The 25,250-nt window shown below is 47.7% G+C and overlaps 1 protein-coding gene across 1 annotated transcript; it reads right to left on the bottom strand.

Annotated features, from left to right (window-relative positions):
• Positions 1 to 1,416: 1,416 nt before the first annotated feature.
• RILPL1 (Rab interacting lysosomal protein like 1) lies at positions 1,417 to 24,692 on the bottom strand. Its single transcript, XM_060249093.1, has 6 exons — positions 24,532 to 24,692; positions 23,155 to 23,273; positions 20,704 to 20,922; positions 10,324 to 10,499; positions 8,741 to 8,833; positions 1,417 to 2,338 (listed from the first exon to the last, which is right to left on the bottom strand). The coding sequence occupies exons 1-6, from the start codon at positions 24,569 to 24,571 to the stop codon at positions 2,194 to 2,196; spliced, it is 792 nt and encodes a 263-aa protein (XP_060105076.1). The 5' UTR covers positions 24,572 to 24,692; the 3' UTR covers positions 1,417 to 2,193.
• Between the last annotated feature and the right edge of the window lie 558 nt (positions 24,693 to 25,250).

Below are 25,250 nucleotides of genomic sequence, written 5' to 3'. Positions count from 1 at the left end.
GATGCAGGTAGAGGATCACATTTTTAAACTCCCTCCTATATTTAAGAAATAAAAACTTCCTGCAAAGTGAAAACCAGCACATCAGGCAAGAAAACAAACAGACCCTGTCCGCTTGCGGTAGTTTTTCCTATTTGCATGTTTGTTTCTATGCAAAGGACTGCTCAAAAGCTGGTGGAGTCTGCTATCTACTATCCGTTCTTCCACTTTGTTCTCCTGTGTGTGTGATCCAGGCCTGACAGAAAAATGTGATGCTAAAGGGCCACGACACAAGTTCATGATTGCAAAAAGGCTCAAATGTGGGGTTTTGGTGACCACACGCTCAGCCACTGCGGCTTTCCCAGCTCTTCATGCCTATTTCCTTCTTTGCCAGCCTGCCAAAAAAACTTGCAAGCTGAGAAGCTTGGCTGATACAGACGTCAAAGCAGCATTTAATCTCCAAGGAAGCTGCGTTGGGACAGTCCAAAGTAATCTGAGTGGGTCAGGACCCACACAGCAACTCCCCCGGCCTCTACGACCCCAAGCTAGCTAGCGTGGTGTAATGGGTACAGTAGCAGACTAGGACCATGGGCGACTTGGGTTCGAATCCTCACTTCTGTCACAGAAGCTTGCTGGGTGTCCTTGGTCCTGTTGAAAACTTTCAGGCTGGCCTACCTTACAGGGCTGGATTCAAAAGACGACAGATGAGAGGGAGGACAATGTTCTAAGCTGCTTCGACTCCCAGCTATAAATAACTAAAATCAAGGCTCTTTTTTTTTGGTAGAAAAAGCCCAGCAGGAACTTATTTGCATTTTAGGCCACACCCCTTGATGTCACCATTGTTTCATACAGGGTTTTTTTTGTAGAAGCAGCCCAGTAGGAACTCACTTTCATATTAGGCCACACCTCCTGATGTCACCATTGTTTCACACAGGGTTTTTTTTTGTAGAAGCAGCCCAGCAGGAACTCACTTTCATATTAGGCCACACCTCCTGATGTCACCATTGTTTCACAAAGGGCTTTTTTTGTAGAAAAGGCCTGGCAGGAGCTCATTTGCATATTAGGCCACACACCCCGATGTCACCATTGCTTCACAGGACTTTTTGTAGGAAAAGTCCAGCAGGAACTCATTTGCATATTAGCCCACACACCCCAATGTCACCATTGTTTCGTATAGGGCCTTTTTTTGTAGAAAAAGCCCAGCAGGGACTCATTTGCATATTAGGCCACACCCCGATGCCAAGCCAGCCGAAACAGCATTCCTGCTCCAAAAAAGCCCTGACTAAAATCCAAATGCATGCTAGGATTCTCAGTAACAAACAGGCAAGTGTACTGAACCTCTTGGGATCTGGACCCCCTATCTGGTGGGAAGTGGTTTAAAAGTTGGCTGACTTTGTTCCCGAGGCCCTTGCAGAAGAGGGCAATGAAGAGAGCGGCAACTACGATGATACATCTTTTAAAAAATAGGTTAGCATGAAGTTCTACAGTTTAGTTTTCCATTAATGAGTCAGAAAAGTCTTAGCAAAACTGCAAGGCACCCTCACACCCTGTATGTGGTCACGCTTTAGGCACTATAAATAAACCCAAAAATACACGGTTCCAAGTCCGTTCGGATCCAGTTCCAGGATCTACACTGACCCTCTTTCTGAAATGGATTCCTTTGGCAAAAGGGAAGTGCCTCTAGAGGAGGGCGGGGAGGGGGGTAAAGGAGGAAAGAGCCCAGCCGCAACCCTGACACATCTTCTGCTGTGACAGGAAAGACCGAGTACCATGTCCCTTAAATTGATCATTAGCAGGAGGAGGAAGAAACGAACCGAAATCTCCGATGCTTCTCCCATCAGGCAAAGAGAGTCTTCGACAGGATTGCCGCTACAAGTCGTTCGTAACAACAGATCCTTTTCTTCTTTTTTTTTTGGTTTAAGGGAAATGTTAAGTGCAGTTAATGCAGTGATTTAAAAACCCTAAAACGAAACCCGGGAGACACCCAACAAGCTAAATCAACACACAGCCCGTGATCTAGAAGTGCGGCTACACCGAGAGTATACGAAGCCCTCCTGACGGCTCTTGCTTTTCGGCAGCAGAAAAGTAAACGCCGAGGAATCCCTTTTGGAAACCGGCCCGGGAATAAGCTCTTTAATGCCAATCGCGATGTGGCTGCGGCTGGGCGAGTTTCTCCACGCTCGTTAGCAAAGCAACCCAAGCGTCGTTTTGTTTCGGTCACAGATGCTGTAAGGCTTCCAGTCCTTGTTCGGTATACATGTCGTCTTTGTTCGAGTCGGCCCACTGGCCGAAGGAATCCTGGAAGGGGGCATTCCTCGGCGTGGCTTGCATCCGTTTCTTATCCCGGGAAAAGAAGCTAAACCTTCCAAAAGAGGGAGGGAGAAAGAGGTTAAGATGTGGCAGTGTCAAGAGACAGAAGAAGAAGAAGACTGCAGATTTATACCCCGCCCTTCTCTCTGAATCAGAGACTCAGAGCGGCTATATCTTCTCCCTCCACAACAGGCACCCTGTGAGGTAGGTGAGACTGAGAGAGCTCTCCCAGAAGCTGCCCTTTTAAGGACAACTCTTGCGAGAGCTATGGCTGACCCAAGGCCATTCCAGCAGCTGCAAGTGGAGGAGTGGGGAATCAAACCCGGTGCTCCCAGATAAGAGTCTGCGCACTTCACCACTGCACCAAACTGGCTCCCCATCTGAAAGCTTGATAGCAAGATCTCAGAATGGTCAGGCTCCGGCAAGGGGCCAATAAAAGGAATTTCCCAATGGCCTGGCTGGAAGCACCTCTTGCAGGGCTTATTCTAGCCAGTGTAGGCCAGCCAGATTTCCCCTCTTGGCTTCCAATAAGGGGGTGGGGGGCAAGGTTGCCAGATCCAGGTTGGGAAACTCCTGGAGATTTGGGGGAGGAGCCTGGGGAGGACAAGAACCTCAAAGGGATTCAATGCCACAGAGTCCACCCTCCAAAGCATTCCTTTTCTCCAGGGCTACTGATCTCCGTAGTCTGGAGATAAGCTGGAATTCTGCTCAGGTCCCACCTGGAGGCTGGCATCCCTAAGCCACTGGAAAGCTCTTGGTGACTGATAGGGTCTCATCTTTCACCAGGGCTTTTTTTTTGTAGAAAAAGCTCAGCAGGAACTCATTTGCCTATTAGGCCACACCCCCTGATGCCAAGCCAGCCAGAACTGCATTCCTGTGCGTTCCTGCTAAAAAAAAAGCCCTGTCTTTCACTCTCAGAAATCCGGGTTCAAATCAGGAACCCAATAAAGAGCCTGGCCTTCCACTGGTAAAGGGAGGGGGGAAGTTTGTGGTGAGAGTGAGACCCCTGACGCCCGAAACTGAGGACAGAGTGGGCCACCTCGGCCAAAACTCCCTCTAAGCTGTGGAGTCTTGTGAGCCAAAATTCTCCTTTGTGAGCTACTGACATTAAAGCTGTGAGCTACTGCATGAATTCGTTTGCTCTGGGGCCATTTTTCCTGAGCTAAGACACAAACGTGTAAGCTGGAGGCTATAATATTGTGAGCTAGCTCACACTAACTTAGCTTAGAGGGAACACTGATCTTGGCCCCGGCCAGGGGTCGTTTTGTAGAAAAATAGGTGGTGGAGCTCATTAGCATATCCCCCTCAAGCCAAAAGCAACCTGAGATAAGGAAGGAGAGCCCCGGGTGAGCGAGGCCTGCTTGGGCTGACTAGAGATCCAGCCAGCCCAAGCAGGCCTCGCTCACCTGGGGCCTCTCTGGGCCGTCTTCCCCCCAGTCAAAAGGTCAGGAAGCCACTCGCCGCCCAAGATCGCATAAGAAGTAGAGAAAGGGTAGCATGGGCTTCTCCAGGGGTTAACGGCAAAGCCCCTGGTGGCTGGCTGGCTGCTCGCTCTCCTAATCCAGGGATTGTTATGCAGCTGCACCTACTATTCAATGGACAAAGTAGGTAGGTGGAACCCTCAGAAAAGTTCAGGAGTTGTGCTCCTGTAAGCTCCTGCTGAATCTGAGGCTTGGCCCCAGCTGAGAGTTTTCTCTCAGTATTTATAGTTTGGGGGGGTATAGAGTGGAGGATTCAGCCTTAATCCTCGACATCTCAAAAAGTGCTTTGTCATGTGGCACGGTGTGAGGGGCATGGCTTGTTGTTTATGAAAAATGCATCCAAAACCCCTCTGCGACACATTCTTGATCCATTCTCAGGTTCTTGACCAGAGTCTGGGTTGTAAAGGCTTTAAGGCAGGGGTGTCAAACATGCGGCCCAGGGGGCCGAATCAGGCCCCTGGATGACTCCTATCAGGCCCTCGAGCGACTGGCTGTCATCTGCTTCCTTCTCCCCCTCTCTTGCTTCCTTCTGCATTTCAATTTGCTTTTCAAGGCTTGCTCAATCGCACAGGAGCAACAGAACAAAACCTCGATTTTCTCCATTGGCTGAGGCTCCTCCCCCTCCTGGTCCCCTGGGGAGGGAGGGAAAGAGCCAGCGCTTCCTTTGCCCAGTTCCCTGGATCCCATGGGAGAGATACAAAGAAAGCACCTTTAAGACCAACAAGTGCTAATGTTTTAAGTTTTTTTAAAAAAAATATTTAGTCGTGTTTGATGTGTCTTTTAAAAAGTTTGTATCTCTGCTTCCTAATCTTAAATAGGTACACATGGCCCGGCCCAACATTGCCTGCCTCGGCCCTACAAAGTCTCATTTATGTCAGATCCGGCCCTCATAGCAAATGAGTTCGACGCTCCTGCTTTAAGGGGTTAGTCTCTGGGGTATTAATCAAGCAAAGCCGGGGGGCGGGGCAAGCGGGCAGAGCCATGAGTGTGCGAAGCTGTGAGAAAGGCAGACGGCAGCGTCCCTCCGTTCTGCATTCGCTTCCGAAGTCCGGCTGCCTTCTCCGAGGCAGGTGCAATTCCAAATACCCGAAGTTAGGAGAGCAAAAGCAGAGCTGGATTTCTCGGGTATCGGGGAGCCAAAGCGACTCAAGAGAAGATTCTGCCAGCAAGGAATTTGAAATATATTTCCAGCTCTGACAGAGAGAGATAAGGGAATGGCTTCCCCATGTTCTTACTAGTAACCAGACTTCTGCCCTTCTTCATATTTGGCAGCACTGAGCACTTTCAACAGGTAGGGAACTCAGGTAATGGGTTCCAAATACTGCCCATTCACTGCTCTTGAGATTTGGGAACAATTTAAGGCTCACTAAAAACTGACATATATGAGGACAGACTATGGCCTAAATTTGGGGGAGACTGTCCGTTATTTCATGCAGAGTTGTTTGTTTTCCTTGTAGCGAATCAAATCGTAATTTTTGGAAACAAAATTGATCTGATCTTCCAGCATGAGGGCTTCAAAAGTAGGATTATACTTCATTAGTAGCTAATATGCTCATATATAATAAGGCTTCATATAAATGTCTCAGAGGTGACCACTGATTGCTCATCGAGGGCTGAGGACCATGTTGTCATGGAATGTTCACAAACATTCCAACTTCTAAGAAGACAGACTCAGGAATATAATGTGGATAAACTTCAAGCTCTGCAAAGGTAATGAAAGGTTAGCTGAGCTAGAAAGCCTGTAGGCCTGGGGTCCCCAACCTTTTTGAGCTTGTGGGCATCTTTGGTACTCTGACACAGGGTGGTTGGCGCTACCACAAAATGGCTGCCCTGGGAGGCAGGGCCAGCCCCCATCCCAGAGGAGGTTCAAGGGCAGGCAAGAAGAGGAGTAATTTTAAAAACACACCGGAAAAGGAATGGGAGAGAATAAGACCAACACTACGGTGGCACCTTCCGCCAAAGCAATGTTATTTTGACCTGCGCAGCCAATCAGACGGCATGCTAGGCATGAGCCTCATTTGGCTCCACCCACTTTCTGAAAACACTTCACAGGCAACAGGTAAACAGTTGGCGGGTGCCATGTTGCGGATCTCTACTGCAGGCTGTTGAAACTTCCATTGGACGGCCATGAGCTAAAGAACCAAACAAGAAGGCACGGCGAAGGAAGGAGAGAGAAAACAGCCAAATATTTAGCTGCGTGGCTTAGCTGACACAGATAAAGAATGACTGGTTACACATGAGACAAAAATGCAATGGAAACTGGCTTCCTGATAAATTAGTGGGTGCATCATGCGGCAAAGGACATTCTGATTGGCTACTCTTTTTTTTTTAAAGGCACATGATCCCACAATCAGCCAATGAGAATGTAACCAGCAGCGAAGGTTAAAATATGCACCTACGACATATCATGCACCAGATCTGGGGTGGGGGGAGACTCTACAGTAGCTACTAACAAAACAAAACAAAAAAAAGGAAAGGAAAACAAAAATTTTAAAAAAACCCTACAAGGGACACCAGTCTTCTTATTGGCTGTAATGTGGGATCATCGGGGATCAATCCGGCAGCCACCATGGGCATGACAGCAGTAAAGATCCTGGGTGAGAAAGTCAGACAAAAAAGAAATAAGACAGACAGCCACCAGGAAATGAAAGGTATTCAAACACACCAAACGAGAGGAGAAGAAAATGTAAAGAATGGAGAGAGGAGAAGAAAATGAAACCAAAAAAGAGACACGGGCGTTAACCAGCGTTCCCTCTAAGCTGAGTTAGCGTGAGCCAGCTCACAGGTTTTTAACCTCCAGCTCACACATTTTTGTCTTGGCTCAGGAAGGATGACCCCAGAGCACATTGATTTACGCAGCAGCTCACCACTTTAATGCCAGTTGCTCACAAAGTAGAATTTTTGCTCACAAGACTCTGCAGCTTAGAGGGAACATTGGTGTTAACTTTAGGTTATTACAAAGGGGACTTGTTATAAAGGTGAGGAAGAGAATGCCATTCGCCCCAGGAGAGTCTGGCGCAGTCTGAGGCTTAGGAACAACAGTTGCAGCAGTCTCTTTGGACTGTTAGCTGGGATTGTCATCTCCAGACTGTAAAATTCCTGGAGATTTGTGGACGGAACCTGGTAAGGGAAGTATTTGGGAAGGGGAGGGTGCTCAACAGGGTATCACGTGCTAGAGCAAGAGTGTCAAACATGCGGCCCGGGGACCAAATCAGGCCCCCAGTGGGGTCCTCTCAGGCCTGTGAGCAAATCAAAAGTAGGCTTGCAACTAACAGGCAGAAACCTGAACAGCATACTCAAGATTGCTACAGCACAGACACTGCCTCCAGATTTTGATGCAATAATTCAGAGCGAGAGGGGTCAGTCATCAGAGACTGTTAAATAAGCAAAATATTGCAAGAATGCTAATGTTTTAAGCATGTTTTATTTTAAAAATTTTAATTAAAAAACCTTTAATTGTGTTTGTCTGTGCCCACTACCTGCCTGGTAGGTAGTGACACACATGGTCCAGCCCAACAAAGTCTTATTTGTGTCAGATCCGACCCTCATAACAAATGAGCTTGACACTCCTGCCCTGGAGTCCACCCTGCAAAGCCCCGCCCCGGAAACTGACTTCTGTTGTCTGGATATCAGCTGTAATTCAGGGAGAGATCCAAGCCCCACCTGGATGCTGGAAACCCTGTTAGAAGAAACCGGGGAACGGCAGATCAGATGGGTAGATTTTGGAGAAGTACCGCTTTTGGGAAGCACCGAAGGTGTCGGAGCGTAAACTGATTCTAAACATTCTCAAGTGGAGTGAATACAGCGGGGTGGCCAAACTTGCTTAAACCTAAGAGCCACAAAGAATAAATGTCAGATGTTCGAGAGCCACAAGACATGAGCGTCAGATTTTGGAGAGCTGCAAGATGGGCAGATGGAAGGAAGGAAAAATAGACGGGGGAGGAAGGAGGGAGGGAGCGGTGGAAAGAAAGCAACTTTAATTTTTAATGCCTTCTCCAAGCTGCTGGCTGGCTTGGCTCAGAGAAGGGATATAAAGAGAGAAATGCCTTCTCCAAGCCAGCTTCAAGAGCCGCACAATACGTGTGAAAGAGCCACACGTGGCTCCCAAGACACAGTTTGGCCACCCTTGTGATACACCCTGGCTACGGCCCCGATCCCACAGCGCTGCTGTTAAGTAAGGACACTGCTGCGATCGGCCAAGCTGGTGACCTAACTCAGCTCCGAGACATTCCCGACAGAGCCGCTCTGGGGGCAGCTATTCTTGGTGTCAACAACAACGCACACAGTCATTATTATGCTCAGCGAAAGCTCAGGCTTTCTCCGGTTACACAGCTGGCCGGCTGCATCATCGCTTCACACAAGGCACGGGCTTTTGTTCCTCTTGTTTTGAACAGGCCACCCACAAACAAGAAGGGAGGGAAGCAAAAGGAGAGTCTCTGCTTGCAGCATGAATGGCAAGAGCCGGCCCTGGTGTTTAACCAAAAAAGAAAACCACTTCTCAGTGCTAAGCTTTTTAAAAATACATTTTTCTGCCTTGCATTCCAGGTACACTGTCTCTTTAAAAGTTAAAAAAAAAGATAAAGCTAGTCCCCTGTGCAAGCACCGGGTCGTTTCCGAACCATGGGTGACGTCGCATCGTGACATCATCCTGGCAGACTCTTTATGGGATGGTTTCTCATTGCTTTCCCCAGTCATCTGCACTTCCCCCCCCCCCCCCAGCTAGCTGGGCACTCATTTTACCAACCTCGGAAGGATGGAAGGCTGAGTCAACCTTGAGCTGGCTACATGAACCCAGCTTCTGCCGGGATCGAACTCAGGTTGTAAGCAAAGCTTGGACTGCAGTACTGCAGCTTTATCACTGCGCCACGGGGCTCCTACACTGTCTCTTCAGCTGACGACAACTCTGCAGTCACGTTGCCTTGCTAGCCCTCAGGAGACAAAAGCTAAGACTTGATAGTTAGAATGTTACTTACAGTCGTTTGATACCAGATTCCGGCTGAGCGGAGGGTTTTGTGTGAATGACAGGTGTAGGTTGAGGGGATCTTGTTTCTTCATCAGCCTCCTCGCTTTCCAAAACAGAAAAAGGAACAGGACAGGAAAATATAACATGCACAGCTATATACAGCTCATCAGCTCTACGGCCAATTCCCAGCACGGCTGTACACAGCCGAAAAAAGCAGAAACAGGGAGAGTAACCTGTGCTGAAATTGGCATTGGGGGGGCCTCTAAGCCCAGAAATCTTCTCCCCACAGCCCTGTTTTACACTAGCACTGCAATGAGACATGTTCTCCCATGACTGAGCCCAGGCTTGTGGCATAACATAAGAAAAGCCATGTTGGATCAGGCCAATAGCCCATCCAGTCCAACACTCTGTCACACAGTGGCCAGAAATCCAGGTGCCCTCAGGAGGTCTATCAGTGGGTCCAGGACACTAGAAGCCCTCCCACTAGGGTTGCCAATCCCCAGGTGGGGGCAGGAGATCCCCTGCTTCAGGGTCGTCAGAAAGCGGGGGGAGGGGAGGGAAATGTCTTCTGGGAACTCTATTATTCCCTATGGAGATTTATTCCCATAGAAAATCATGGAGAATTGATCTACGGGTATCTGGGGCTCTGGAAGGGCTGTTTTTTGGGGTAGATGCACCAAATTTTCAGTATAGCATCTAGTGCCTCTCCCCAAAATACTCCCCAAGTTTCAAAAAGATTGGACCAGGGGGTCCAATTCTATCAGCCCCAAAAGAAGGTGTCCCTACTCTTCATTATTTCCTATGGAAGGAAGGAATTGAAAAGGTGTGCCATCCCTTTAAATGTGATGGCCAGAACTCCCTTTGGAGTTCAATTATGCTTGTCACAGCCTTGATCTTGGCTCCACCCCCAAAGTCCCCAGATATTTCTTGAATTGGACTTGGCAACCCTACCTCCCACTGTTGCCCCTCCCAAGAATACAGAGCATCACCTGCCCCAGACAGAGAGTTCCATCTATAAGAACGTAAGAGAAGCCATGTTGGATCAGGCCAGTGGCCCATCCAGTCCAATGCTCTGTGTCACACAGTGGCCAGAAAACCCAAGTGCCATCAGGAGGTCCACCAGTGAGACTAGGAGCCCTCCCACTGTGCCCCCACAAGCACCAAGAATACAGAGCATCACTGCCCCAGACAGAGAGTTCCATCTATAAGAACATAAGAGAAGCCATGTTGGATCAGGCCAGTGGCCCACCCAGTCCAACGCTCTGTGTCACACAGTGGCCAAAAAAGACCCAGGCGCCATCAGGAGGTCCATCAGTGGGGCTAGGACACTAGAAGCCCTCCCACTGTGCCCCCCCACCCACCCCCCGCAAGCACCAAGAATACAGAACATCACTGCCCCAGACAGAGTTCCAACAATAGGCTGTGGCTAATAGCCACTGATGGACCTCTGCTCCAGATGTTTATCCAATCCCCTCTTGAAGCTGCATAACAGCTGCATCCAGTACAGCTTTAGGCACACCAGCGCCCCCCCCCCTCACTCCCAGAAAACCAATTGCCTCTGGGAACCAAAAGCTGCAAAACATCACGCCCCACCTCTTGTAATACAAAAGTTCTTCTTGGAGCAGGAAGACTTTAGACTTCAGCTCGTTTCTCTCATGCAAAACATCCCGCAACTCCTGCAAAGTAAATCTGGGCCGATTTGGGTCCTTCAAGTCCATGGCTGTCTTTTCCGATTCTGAGATGTATTCCTCATTGTTTGGCTCTTCTGCCTGGAGGGACAAACAGGTGTTGGCATTAATAGTCAGAATTCATCTTTTATTAATTGATTTTATTAGATTTGTGTCCTATCCTCCCTGCAAGTGGGCTCAGGGTCGCTTCCATCGTATGTTCATAACAATTAAAATCACAACATTTAAGACCCACAGATTAAAACATCGAAACATTCAGTATGATTCATTGAGTCTGGCTTCAAGGGCACTGTAGTGAATCAATTTGTCTTTTTAAAAAGCAAAACAAAAACATGACTACACTGTGGTGCATGTCCTGGGAACATGGAGATTGGATTACTGCAATGCACTGTACGTGGTGCTGCCCTTGAAGACTGTCCAGAAGCTACAATTAATACAGAACGCTGTGGCCAGAGCACTGATTGGAGTGGATCATAAACAACCATGTCACTCCAGTCTTGCTCTATTTATACTGGCTTCCAATTTACTTCTGGGCTCAGTTCAAGCTGCTGGCATTGCCTGGGATCAACCTAATTTAAGGTCCGTCTCCTCCCATAGAAACCTATCCCTACATTCCAGCCCTGTTTGGGTTGTCTTTTAAAAAAGATTTGGCCAATCTTGAAGGCGCATTTTATTTCTTTAAAACATTTTTAGGCTACCTTTCCACCTAAAAATGTTTTAAATAAAATGCGCCTTCAAGATTGGCCAAATCTTTTTTAAAAGCGTCTCAACATCACCACAATGCAGGATCAAGGCGGGACAAACTATTCCGTTGGCAAGACAGGCTGTGAAATTCTACACTAGGGGTGTCAAACTCATTTGCTTGAAGGGCTGGATCTGACATAAATGAGACCTTGTTGGGCCGGGCTATGTGTGTCATAAAATGTAATGCCAGGTAGCAGAGATATAAACTTTATACAGGAAACAATCAAACACAAAGATTTTGAAAAGCTTAAAATAACACATGCTTAACACGTTAGCACTTGTTGGTCTTAAAGATGCTTTCTTTGTATCTCTCCTATGCAACCCAGAGAACTGGACAAAGGAAGCTCTGGCTCTTTCCTTCCTTCCTCAGGGGACCAGGAGGGGGAGAAGCTTCAGCCAATAGAAGGAAGAGAGGCTTGGCTCAGTAGTTCTGCTGTGCGACTGAGAAAGCCTGGCAGAGCAAGCTCTCCCTTCTCCTCTTCCTCCTCAAAGGAGGAGTCTCAGCCATTGGAGAAAATAGAGGCTTTGCTCTGTAGCTCCTGTGCGATTGAGCAAGCCTTGCAAAGCAAGCTGTGATGCAGAAGGAAGCAAGAGAGAGGGAGAAGGAAGCAGATGACAGCCAGTTGCTTGGGGGGCCTGATAGGAGTGCTCCAGGGGTCTGCTTCAGCCCTCGGGTCGCATGTCTGATACCTGCACTACATGGTTGACAAGAGCTCACACCAAATTACAGAAAGTTTTAGAGAGGCAAACACCTGACCGTTCCAGCTTGTCTTTAAATAATGTCGCTCTGCATAACGTAAACTAAAAGGATTAGCATGGCAGCCACCAGGTTTGCCAAAGAGTCAACTTGCAGTGTGGATCTAGCAGCACCTCGAAGCAAAATACCAGCTTACTGGGTGGCAGAACCACTGCATCCAAAGTTCTGTTCTTTGGACCGTGCTGGCTTATTTTAGTATTTCTGCTGAATCCTGAGACAGAGCTTCATTTTTTCAGGAGTCACCTGAGGCTCACCAGAAAACGGCTATCGAGAGAGTGCGGTTATGCCTATAATTACCGCCTAACCTCATCTCTGGCCGGAAAAGCTGGGAACGGATCTAATGAGAAGAGACATTGTTGGCCTGAAAACCAAACAGTTACAAAAGCCAGCAGAAGAAAGCAGCCATTCTCTCCGACCTTTGACGCTTTCTGGCTAAGGGCCGAAGCGCTACAGGGACCCATTCACAGAAGCTGGGTCTTCCACGTTGGCTACGCGAACAACAAGTCCGTCCGTCAGTCAGCTGGCATTTAATCTATCAGGGAAACAGGAACTGGGTTTTCTTCCTGAAGAGGCCTAGAGCTGCACGGCAAAAATAGAAACACCTAGGCTACAGATCCCACCAGAGCTTTTTTGTGGTGGTTCTCACTGGTATTGAGTTCCAGCTAGGGATGCCGTCTTCCAAGTGGATCCCCGGAATGACGGCGCATCTCCAGAATATGGAGATTTATTTATTGATTTGATTTATATCCCGCCCTCCCCGCCGAAGCAGGCTCAGGGCGGCTCACAACATAAAACCCCACAAACAAGTATTAAAATTACACATTCGGTAATGAAATCAATATGCAATGATTAAAACGGTTAAAACAGAACACTGAGTTGGCGCTATTCTGGAGGCGATGGCCTGCTTCCACTTCTCTTAAATACCGGTGCCAAGTCAATTGAATGCCAGCCGGAAGAGGACAGTCTTGCAGGCCCTGCGGAACTGCACAAGGTTCTGCGAGGCCCTCACTTCATCTGGCAGTTGGTTCCACCAGCAGGGGGCTACAACTGAGAAGGCCCTGTCTCTGGTTGATTTCAATCAGGCCTCCTTCGGCCCGGAGATTACTAATAGATTTTGTGATCCCGATCTAAGTACTCTCTGGCGAACATGTGGGGAGAGATGGTCCCTAAGGTAGGCAGGTCCTAGGCCTAGATCAGTTTTCCAGGAGAAAATGGATGCTATGGAGGGCGGAATCTATGGCATTGTACCCCACTGAGGTCTCTGTCCTCCCCAAATCTCCAGAAGTTTCTTAACTTGGGTCTGGCAACCCATCCCCACCCCACCCCAATCCCTTGCCGGTGGCCAGGGGGGACCTGAAAACCAAATCAGCACCTTTTTTGGTGGTAGAAGATAGCTCTCCCAAGTCCTCAGCAAGAATTGCTGGAAATTGGTGCAAACATATATATGAGTACTCATTTACATATTAGGCCACACCCCCTGAAGCCAAGCCAGCTGGAACTGCATTCCTCTGCGTTTCTGCTTTTAAAAAAAAAACCCTGGTTTTCCTGCTTATCAGTTACGTTAGCCGCTTACTCCTGTGATGAGGAAATGTTAGAAAGTGGTGGGGAAAAGGATTTGCCCTGTTAAATGAGTTTAGGGTTCTCATTTTTAGGATTCTCAGATGCTGAGTTTCAAAGGATGGAACGTCTAGGGAGAATCAGTGAGGGGAGACGGAAGTCCTGGGTGTTCCGAGACCAATTTCAGTGGTGCAGTCACCAAGCAAGTATATATTCAAGACAAATAATTGTTTATAGAGAACAGGAGTATGGATTTTCTAAACTATGCAGACCTGAGGTCCCCAACCTTTTAGAGCCTGTGAGCACCTTTGGAATTGTGACACAGAGTGTTGGGCACAGCCACAAAATGGCTGCCACTGGAGGCAGAGCCAGCCACAAACGGACTGCTGCGCTGCAGCTTAACTGCACACTGTAAAGATCCTTGCGCTGCAGCAACGTTTTAAAAAGTCAAGGCAGCCGATCCATTCTCCAGTAGCCAATCAAAAGCCTTGCTGACAAAAGCCCCACCCACTTTCTAAAAACTCTTGGCAGGCCCCAGGAAAGGTGTTGGTGGGCTCCATGTAGGGTTGCCATTCCCCAGGTCTGGGCAGGGAATTCCCTGGTTCGGGGGCTTCTTCCCAGCACTGGACAGCTGGAAGCCCCGCCTCCAAACTGTACAGCCACCGTGCGATATCCCTGGCACGAGGACATCGTGCAGCGGTGATGTCATTGTGTCAAGGACGTTGTGTGGTGACGCTCTGGTTTTTGGGCAATACTCTATGGTTTGATGCCAATTTTGCCATAGAGATTTGCCCCAGAACCAAATCATCACCTCTGACATCACCAATGCAGTGATATCACTTCCAGATGTTCCAGCATGTTGTGCACTGTCCTGCTCACTCCCAGGATATCCCCCAAATCCCCCCGCCAGCGCAATGACGAGACCTGGCAACCCTAGCCCTCGTGGCACCCACGAGCACCATGTTTGGGGATACCTGATCTCGACTAACTGAGGCAAAGAAAGCAAGGAAAGAGAAAGCTGGAAATAATTATGTTACTCTTTCAATTCCATTCAAGGTTTAAGCAAGCTACCTTTTAAAAATCAATTAATTAATTCAGACAGAAGTAACATTAATTTTGGAATACTGTTGTTTCTGGGCAGATTTAACACTGACTCCAACAACAACAGCTGATGGACAACATGGCCAATTGTTTCAAATATCCATTGGCAGAACAGCAGATCCAATTAAATCCCCAGAATGCAAGCATTCTCCACTGAACAATGAGGTGGCGAGAGAAGGATTAAAAACGGTCCAACAACAGAGAATCAGTCACTAGAGCTGTATATATTCTTGGCTTAAAGAAGTACATGATCAAAATTCATCACAGAGAAATGCTGACTGTCTTCTGGATAAATTATGCAGATATATAAGTTTGTCTCCTTTATACAATCTGTCAAAGCTAGTTATAGAAAAGGCCAAGAAGTCAACTGGGGAATTTAAGTCTTGTCCCCTGGCTACTGGAAATCCTCCTTGCTTTCTGGCTTAAGAATGCACTGAGAATCACTGAAACTTTCAAGCTGTGTAGCCTTGAGGACTCAAATCTTGCTTTTTATAAAAAGGAGGCTGAGATGCAGGGCTTTTTTTGTAGCAGGATCTCCTTTCCATATTAGGCCACACCCCCTGATGTAGCCAATCCTCCTGCTGCTTACAGTAGGCCCTGTAAGAAGAGCCCTGTAAAACTCTTTGGAGGATTGCCTACATCAGGGGGAGTGGCCTAATATACAAAGGAGTTCCTGCTACAAAAAAAAAAAAGTCCTGCTGAGAAGTAAAGCCATACTGGATTCCGGGTAGAACTGGGTTGCCAGGACTGGGTTGGGAAATTCTGGGAGATTTTGGAGGCGGAGCCTGGGGAAGGCGTGGTTTGGGGCAGGAAGGGACCACAGTGGGGTATAAGGCCATAGAGTTCACCTTCAAAAGCACCCATTTTGTCCAGGGGAACTAATCTCTCTACCCTGGAGGTCAGTTGTGATTCCAGGAGATCTCCAGACACCACCTGGAGACCGGCAACCCTAACAGGCGCCATGCAACCCATACAGCTGGGTTACCTGCATCATATTTCCTTCTAAAACAATATCATTGGCTAATTTTTAGTATCTTAATATTTAAAGGGGTCTACTCTCTAGTCTTTGTTCAGGCGTAAACTAGGCTTCCCAATCCCCAGGTCTCAGAGGGGGATCCCCCCGTTTTACAGGCTTCCCCCCTCCCCCAGCCAGCTGGCCGGCGGGGGAAGCCCCGCCCCCAGAGCCATCATGAACCTCTATGAACAATTCCCATAGGGAATGATGGGAAATTGATCCATGGGTATCGGGGGCTCTGGGGGGGCTGTTTTTTGAGATAGAGGCACCAAATTTTCAGTATAGCATCTAGTGCCTCTCCCCAAAATACCTCCCAAGTTTCAAAAAGATTGGACCAGGGGGTCCAATTCTATGAGCCCCAAAAGAAGGTGCCCCTATCCTTCATTATTTCCTATGGAAGGAAGGCATTTAAAAATTTGTGCTGTCCCTTTAAATGTGATGGCCAGAACTTCCTTTGGAGTTCAATTATGCTTGTCACACCCTTGCTCTCGGCTCCGCCCCCAATGTCTCCTGGCTCCACCCCCAAAGACTCCTGGCTCCACCCCCAAAGTCCCCAGATATTTCTTAAATTGGACTTGGCAACCCTAGCGTAAACCTAAACCGCATTTTATGTCGTTTTATGCTTTGCTGTGCTTTCAATGGTGGGTTTTAATAACTTTCATGATGTTTTTATTGTATTTTTGGAGTTGTCTGGGGCAGGTTCCCCGGAAAAGGCGGTAAAGAAGTTTTCTGGATAAATTAAAAAGTGACCAGACGTGATTAAGGAGAGACTGTAGCAAGGAGTCATTCAGTTAGTACCAAGCCCAGTATCAAATAGGGCAGCCAGATATGGGTTGGGAAATACCTCGAGATTTGGGAGGTGGAGCCTAAGGAAAGCAGAGTTTGAGAGGGGAGGGGCCTCAGCCATCAATTATAATGGCAGGAGATCTCCAAGCCTCACCTGGAGGCTAGCAACCTTTGGTATCAGGTACAGAATTCAGAACTCTGTGAAATTTGGGCTTAAGTTCCCAGTTCTCATGGTTCTGCCAAAACCTGTGTGGCTCCTGGAATTACTAGCCATTGTCTTTTTCCTCACAGAACAAACTGCGTGAACACACAAAAATAAATTTGGCAGGAGCTCACAGGAGCACAGCTCCTGAACCATTCTGATGGTTCCCCCTCTTCTTTCCCACCTATCTTGGCCATTGAATAGTAGGTGCAGCTGCATAGCAATCCCTGGATTAGGAGAGCGGGCAGCCAGCCAGCCACCAGGGGCTTTGCCATGCCCCCAGCAGCCCTCATGAACCCCTAGAAAAGCCCACATGATCCTTTCTCCTCTTCTTATGTGATTTTGGGCGGCGGATGACTTGCTGGCCTTTTGACTGGGGAGGGGGGGGCAGCCCAGGAGAGCCCCAGGCAAGTGAGGCCTGCTTGGGCAGGCTGGATCTCTAGCCAGCCCAAGCCCGGGGCTCTCCTGTCTTGCATCGGGTTGCTTTTGGCTGCGGGGGGGGGGGGCACCAAATGTTAATGAGTTATGCTAATGAGCTCCGCGACCTATTTTTCTACAAAACAACTCCCGATAGTATTTGTAATTTATTCTAAAGTTTCTTGGTGGCAGAATCTGGATTCGTAGGAGGAAAAGATGTAGAACAAACACAGCTTTGCATTGGATCTACGTCGGTTTAATTCAAAGGGCAACTTCCCTTCGTTGTCTTGGTGGTTTCAGCTTCTGCAGCGGGTTCTATTCGGCAAGGGAGATCTGAGCTCTCCACTGGCTTTCAACTCTCAGATGTAAACATGAGAAGCAGACAGGTTTTCCCAGCCCTCATAAGCACCCCAGGGGCACAGAAGGGCAGACAGATCAAGTGAGTGCTTCAGAAACTAACACTGTAATACAAAGCCAAAGGCAGGGAGGTCTTCCCCACCCCACTTCAGCCCATGGGACAGGCTTGCTGGAGTGCAGCCAAGCGGAATCCTAAAATAGATCTAGTGTTGTTTATAATTGCTTATTTCAGTTGGAGGGGGGAAAGCCCTGAAGGAATTACATTTAACATGCAAATTATCTGCAGTTTCTTTAACAACTTAAGTATATACCTTTCAACCTTTGCACCATAAAGCACACAGTTATGTGTGACTGTTGACAATCAAAAGCAGCAAAATACAAATCTAAAAGCCAAAAATAATATAGAGGAGGCAATAAGAGGAGAAGTAGATCTCTGGAGCAATAACATATACATTTTCTAAATTGGTAGGGGACACCCAGTGTTTTTTCTTAAGAGATTTGTGTTGTTGTTCAGTTGCACAGTCAAGTCCGACTCTTTACGACCCCATTGGCAAAGTCACGTCAGGCCCTCCTGTCTTCCACCATCCTCCGAAGTCTGCTCAAATTCATGTTTGTTACATCAGTAACACTGTCCAGCCATCTCATCTTTTGCTGTTCCCTTCTGCCTTCTTTTCTTTTGCCTTCTGTCTTTCCCAGCAACAGGGTCTTCTCCAGTGAGTGCTCCCTTCTCATTTGGTGGCCAAAGTATTTGAGCTTCAGCATCTGACCTTCCAGGGAACAGTCTGGGTTGATTTCCCTTAGGACTGACTGATTTGATCTCCTTGCAGTCCAAGGGAGATTATTGAGGCTATATTGACAGCCCATTCCTATCTTTACCAAGAAGTAGGCCTCACTGGCTTCTTACTTTTAACTATGGCTTTGTTTCTAGAAAAAGAGGTGCCGGAACTCTCAGAAGGGAAATGAAAGAACACACAGGTGTCCCTCATAAGAACATAAGAGAAGCTATGTTGGATCAGGCCAATGGCCAATCCAGTCCAACACTCTGTGTCACATAAGAACATAAGAGAAGCCATGTTGGATCAGGTCAATGGCCCATCCAGTCCAACACTCTGTGTCGCATAAGAACATAAGAGAAGCCATGTTGGATCAGGCCAGTGGCCAATCCAGTCCAACACTCTGTCACATAAGAACATAAGAGAAGCCATGTTGGATCAGGTCAATGGCCCATCCAGTCCAACACTCTGTGTCACATAAGAGAAGCCATGTTGGATCAGGTCAATGGCCCATCCAGTCCAACACTCTGTGTCACATAAGAGAAGCCATGTTGGATCAGGCCAATGGTCCATCCAGTCCACTCTGTGTCACACAGTGGCCAAACAAAAAACAGGTGCCATCAGGAGGTCCATGAGTGGGGCCTTCATGAATCTGTAAACATTTTGTTGAGAATTTTGTTTCCACAAAGAGATTCCAGAACTCCATTCTGTCACATTCCCCCAGGGAAAAAAGCCCTGCTTTTAATTAAGTAAACCTAGGATTGTCCCTTCCTCCCATGGTGCCTCGTGGGCTTGAAATGACTGTCAGAGAAATACGATCAATTTTACCTTTAATAATATCATCACAGTGGATTCTAGTACAACTGCTTGCTGCGTTCCTCAGCAAATTAATTTGTATCTGACTCATTTACTGTCCTCTTCTCCTCACACTATCAGCAAGGCACGATTTGGCAGCCCTGTCCAGTTTGTTCTCTCCTACCACCTCTCTCATGGTCTCAGGGGGACCTGTGACCCTGTTCTTTTGCTCAATAGGCCAATGGTATAGCAGCATTACAGAGTCAAAGTGATCTGGACAGTCCTTCCCTCTCTCCTAGGGCTGTCAACTTCAACTCTGGTAATTTCTGGAAATTTTGGAGTGGAGCGTCTTCGGTGGGGGATAATGTCATAAAAAGCCAGAACTGATCTCTAACATCTGGAGATCCGTTGTCATTCTGGGAGATCTTCAAACTCCACCTGGAGGGTGGCAACCCTACATCTCCATAAGGAACCCTGCAAATGGCAGTGTGCGCAAGAAGCTATGCTAGGGTTGCTATCTCTAGGTTGGGAAATATCTAGAGATCCTGAGAAGGGCGGGGTTTGGGGAGGGGAGGGACTTCAGTGGGGTATAATGCCACAGAGTCCACCTTCCAAAGCGGCCATTTTCTCCAAGGGAACTGATCTCTTATTGATCTCTCTTAATACGTCCCTCTTTTTTGAAAATTGTGTAAAAAATCCATATAATTGAATCATTATATAAGTATGATATACTTTTTCACTGGAAGAGGGTTGGTGGTGTCTGAATGTCCTTCTGATATTTTTGTATAATATTTTCTTTAGTTAGTGGTCCCAGGTCTAATGAAGACTGGAAAGAAACAAGTACTTAATCGATTGGCTTGTCACCACACTACTTTGGGACTTGAATGTACATATTTTGGACATTTGGACTGGTTTCTATATACTTCTTAGTAAATTGGTCACTAGCTTCCGTTTTTTGTTGTGTTATCCATTATAGTGACCTCTCTCGGAATGTACTCTACTACCTGGAGGCTGGCAACCCCAGGCATGCAAACAGTTCCAGAATTCTCTTCCTCCCAGAATCCTTTAGAGCAAGGAGGTTGAACTCATCTGTTCTGAGGGCCAGATGTGACATAAATGAGGCTTTGTGGGGTCAGGCCACGAGTGCCATAAAATGTAATGCCAGGTAGCACAGATATAATAAACTTTATAGAGCACACAAACACAATTAGGATTTTTTTTAAAAAAAAATGCTTAAAACATTAGCACTCACTGGTCTTGAAGGTGCTTTCTTTGCATCTCTCCCATGGGATCCAGAGAACTGGGCAAAGGAAGCTCTGGCTCTTTCCTCAGGCTTCCTGTCTGAGCAGGAAACTGAACCTAGCCCAGGAAACTGAGGGAAGGTGTCTCAGCCAATAGAAGGAAGAGAAACTTGGCCCGGTAGCTCTGCTGTGCGATAGAGAGAGCCTGGCAAAGCCAACTCTCCCTCCCCCACTTCCTCCCCAAGGGAGGAGCCTCAGCCAATGGAGAAAATAGAGGCTTTGCTCCTGTGTGATTGAGCAAGCCTGGCAAAGCAAGCTATGATGCAGAAGGAAGCAAGAGAGAGGGAGAAGGAAGCAGATGACAGCTAGTTGCTCAGGGCCTGATAAGAATTCCCCCCCGGGCCTGATTCGGCCCCTGAGCCACATGTTTGACATCCCTGCTTTAGAGGGATTCACGGCAGCCAGAGCGCAGTACCAGGTTTCTCGTGCCCCAGTTCACTTTGCCAAGGTGAACCCCACTGGCTGGTTTGCAGCACCTACCGGTGCGTCTTCTCCATTCTGGCTGGGCTCCCCCTGTGTTTTTTCTCGGAGCTTCCCCAGCTCCGCCCGGAGTGCCGCCATCTCCTGTTCCTTGGTCTGCAAATACGCCTCCAGCTCCACTTTCTGCTCGATGAGAGCTTTCCCCTGAGCCTCCACCACGGTGATCCGGTGCCGAAGGTCGTGATTAATTTTCATTAGCCTGTTTTGCTGCTGCTGGAGCTGCAGGGGAGAGAAAAGGAGGCCGGGAAGCCACTGATAAGCCTTGGCAATTAAGTGACAAAACCCTTTCCTTCATTTAATAAAGAAGGGAGAGCGCAGGAGGGGGAGGAAAAACAGGAGGAGACAAGATGCTGGGTCAGGCTGTGCGGAACGATCCCTACATTTCAGAGTTATTTTTAAATGCCAAATTGAATCCTGAAGCCCGGGGGAGACTCCAGATACTTTTAATTAGCTGACACATTTCCTGTTAAGATTAGCTCTTCTGGATCAAACAAGAGGTTCATTTAGATCAGCATTTTCAGCACAGTCTTGTTGCGTGTCAACTCAGAAGCCAAGCCCCACAAGGTTCAGCGCTGCTCACTCCCCCATAAATGTGCACAGGATTGCGCCCTTAGTCATCTGCGGTCCGCAGGCCTTTTTTTGTAGCAGGAACTTCTTTGCATATTAGGCCACACACCCTCCTGATGTAGCCAATCCTCCAAGAGCTTCCAGGGCTTTTAGCACAGGGGCTAGTGTAAGCTCCAGGAGGATTGGCTACATCAAGGAGGTGTGGCCTAATATGCAAAGGAGCTCCTGCTACAAGAAAAGACTGGTGCGGTGGTCATCAGCTAGACATGGTCAGCAGGATGTATGACACAGTAGCAGGAAGAATGGGGAGAGAAGGGGGCATGGTTCAGTTTCCTGCTCAGACAGGAAGCCCACTGGCTGACTGGAGACAAGTTGCGGCCTTGCAGACCAGCTAGTTTCTCGGAGCTTCCCCAGCTCCGCCCGGAGTGCCGCCATCTCCTGTTCCTTGGTCTGCAAATACACCTCCAGCTCCACTTTCTGCTCGATGAGAGCTTTCCCCTGAGCCTCCACCATGGTGATCCGGTAGTTGTGAGAGGAAAACAGCAGGGTAGTTGTGAGAGGAAAACGGCAGAAAGGACCCTCCTATATGCTCAGCCTTGAGCTCCTCAAAGGAAGGGTGGGATAAAAATTGTGATATAGCTATTCCCAGCTGTCTGGCCCCAACAGTGACTCATCCAAGGTATACCGCTCGTAAATATGGAGGTTCCATCCCTTAATACCTTGACAAACCTAGCTTCCAATAGTCTGTTGTACAAATGTAGGGATTGGGCCGGAACATGAAGAATTACTTAGAAGCAGGGCTTTTTATGTAGAAAATGCCCAGCAGGAACTCATTTGCATATTAGGCTACACCCCCTGGTGTCACCATTGTTTTGCACACCAAGCCAGCCAGAACTGTGCTCCTGTGCATTCCTGCTCAAAAATAAAGGTCCTGCTTGGAAGAGATCGATTACAGTCTGGATCCCAACTGGATTAGGGTGTGATTACACTCACCAAATAATGCACTTTCCAGTTGGATTTTACCAGTTCACGCAGTAAAATCTAGTTGGAAAGTGCTTTGAAAGTGGATTGAAAAACAACTGAGAGGGTATAAATCAAACAACGATAGAACCAGACACGATACTAAAGATCAGGGAACAGGCCTCTAGGAAAATACAAAAAGCAGAATTCCGATTCAAATCAGAGCTGCAGCGTGGAGGGAAACTGGCCTAAAAGTCTCTCTCCCTGTGTTGCTTTGTGGACTGGAAACAACCCAGAACGGACGCAGTAATTTCTCCATGAAGGGAAAAGAGGAGAGTCTTGGAGAGGGCAACAGTACTGCCCGGGAGAAAGAGAGCGTCAGTCCCTTTTGATAGTCAAAACAGCAGGTTGGGAAACCTCTTTGCGCTGCACCCTTGAACCAAATCCAGGAGTCACGCGGCTGCTGCAAGCCCTTTAAAGCTCAAGGCAAATCTGTGCAAGCATCGCCCAGCGTCAGGTCCAGTTTTACACATTTGCATGAACTATTTTACTATTAAGTAGAGCATCTATGTTCCCATTACCCAACAAAACCATGAGATTGCGCCAGGGGAGTGGGGGGTGCATATGTTGTTACCAGTGTTCCCTCTAAGCTGAGTTAGTGTGAGCCAGCTCACAATTTTTAGCCTCTAGCTCGCACATATTGTCTTAGCTCAGGAAGGATGACCCCAGAGCACAATAATCTATGCAGTAGCTCACAACTTTAATGCCAGCGGCTCACAAAGTAGAATTCTTGCTCACAAGACTCTGCAGCTTAGAGGGAACATTGGTTGCTACTCCATTTTTTTCCTATAATGCAAAGCAAAAAAAAAAAAAGTTATAAAGACAGCTATTCTTCAATGGAAAGAGGAAGCTGAGGCCGCTTACCGCCTCCACATCCTCATTTTTCAGCCCAAGCTCTCGGTCCCTGGCTCGGATTTCGTCCCTCTGTTTATCGACCACTTCCTTCAGCTTTTTCATCACTTGCCTCTCCCTTTCCGACATTCCTGGGTTAAAAGAGAGAAAGGGAGGCCAGTCAGTAGCAGGAAATACAGAACGTTTCCTCCAGGGACAAGGCACGAGCGCCCTTTCCTTGCTAGCAGCAACGGGACAGGCAGAAATTCAAACAGTCAGCTGGTTCCAACTTGGGGAGGAATCCATTGGGAAAGCTGCACCTGAGGAACTTCAGCCTGTTATCGAACTGCTGAAGGCGTAACAGTTCTGTCTCTCACAGGTGGCAATAGCATGCACTAGTTTAGACTTTAAAAAGCATGCTGAAAACACGGCTATTGGTCTTCACATTGCAGTTATTTATTTGCGATGGGGTTTTCAAGGCAAGAGATCTTCAGAGAAGAACACAGACAAACACAACTATATATATTTTTAAAACTTAAAACATGGCCAAAACATCAGCACTTATTGGTCTTAAAGCTGCTTTCTTTATATCTCTGTGCGATTCAGGGAACTGGGCAAAGGAAGCTCGGGCTCTTTCTTTCCTTCCCTAGAGGATGGAGCAGGGGGAGCTTCAGCCAATAGAAGGAAGAGAGGCTTGGCTCAGTAGCTCTGCTGTGCGATTGAGAAAGCCTGGAAAAACAAGCCCTGCCTATCTTCTTCCTCAAAGGAGGAGCCTCAGCCATTGGAGAAAACAGATTTTGCTTTGTAGCTCCTGTGCAACTGAGCAAGCCTTGCAAAGCAAGCTGTTATGCAGAAGGAAGCAAGAGAGAGGGAGAAGGAAGCAGATGACAGCCAGTTGCTCGGGGGGGGGGGCTGATAGGAGCCCTCTGGGGGCCTGATTCGGCCCCTGAACTGCATGTTTGACACCCCTGCTCTACACTTCATTAAGCTACCTAGATGAAAGGGAAGAGGAGAATAATATGTAAATCACTTTCCTTTTGCTAAACTCATTTGCCTTTTCCCTTTCTAGTTGATTAGACTTTTTTTAAAAAAACCTAGAGGTTCAGAAAGACTATCTGTCTTCAAAAGTAAAAGTAGAAAATGCTAGTTTACTTTCCCCAGCATAAAGAAAAGATTATCTCTGTTTCAAACACTCTGCTTTAATTCTATGGCAATGTCTGCTTTCCATGGCAAAAGAGTTTTGGTTTTGGGGTGTGGAATACGGCTCTCAATTCTTCCCCTGGCTTTTAAAGGCTTTTTAAAAGGCCACTGCCTATGGTCTTCCCTCCCGCCTCCCCAATAAATAGCAGCCATTCACAAAGAACTCTGGAATCACCAATAATAAACAATAAAATTAAGAACAGGACAGACCTGAAGTGACAAAATGGGTCAAGGAAGTCGGATTCATCATCACAGTAAAAAAGCCTTCCCTTGCAGTGACCGGCCTGCCAGGTGGGTAAAGGCCTTTCTCACCAGGTGTGCAGAAATAGGTGACTCCTCCTCCTCCTTCCCCACATCAAAAGGCTGCTCCAATTGCACCTGGGCTGGGACCAAACCTCCTCACCTGCAAAGCAGCTTCTGTGGTTTTGCAAAGGTGTGTTGCTACAAAGCATGGGTTACCCTCTGGTGCGTGTCCTATGTCTGAGCTTGTTGTTCTGTTTTGGCTTTCCCCCCAAAGCACTTAAACCTGCCAAATTCAGTGATCCTTATCTAGACACTTATTTTTCTTAAGAGCCCAACCTCTATCTGCATGCACTACAGCAGGGGTGGTCAATCTTGTTTAATGCAAGAACCACATAAAATAAATGTCAGATGTTTGAGAGCCACGGGACATGAATGTCAGATGCCTGAGAGCCTCAAGACAGGAAGGAAGGAAGGGAGCTGAGAGAGACAGATGTGGGAAGGGAGGAAAGAAGACGATGACATTGGATTAATATTCTGCCCTTCACTCAGAGTGGCTCACAATCTCCTTTCTCTTCCTCCCCAACAACAGACACCCTGTGAGGTGGGTGGGGCTGAGAGGACTCTCACAGCAGCTGCCCTTCCAGGGACAACCCCTGAGAGAGCTATGGCTGACCCAAGGCCATTCC

Source organism: Heteronotia binoei, chromosome 11 (assembly GCF_032191835.1).
Source record: "Heteronotia binoei isolate CCM8104 ecotype False Entrance Well chromosome 11, APGP_CSIRO_Hbin_v1, whole genome shotgun sequence".
In the NCBI taxonomy this organism is placed as follows: Eukaryota; Metazoa; Chordata; class Lepidosauria; order Squamata; family Gekkonidae; genus Heteronotia; species Heteronotia binoei.
This window is presented reverse-complemented; position numbering and strand designations above follow the sequence as displayed.

Excerpts from the sequence above, each read along its gene's own strand:
- RILPL1 (XM_060249093.1), bottom strand. The coding sequence starts at position 24,571 with ATGATGAATCCGACTTCCTTGACCCATTTTGTCACTTCAG. Across the intron at positions 23,274-24,531 it reads GACCCATTTTGTCACTTCAG|GAATGTCGGAAAGGGAGAGG; the intron begins GTCTGTCCTGTT and ends CTTTTAACCCAG. Across the intron at positions 20,923-23,154 it reads AAAATGAGGATGTGGAGGCG|CTCCAGCAGCAGCAAAACAG; the intron begins GTAAGCGGCCTC and ends TCTCCCCTGCAG.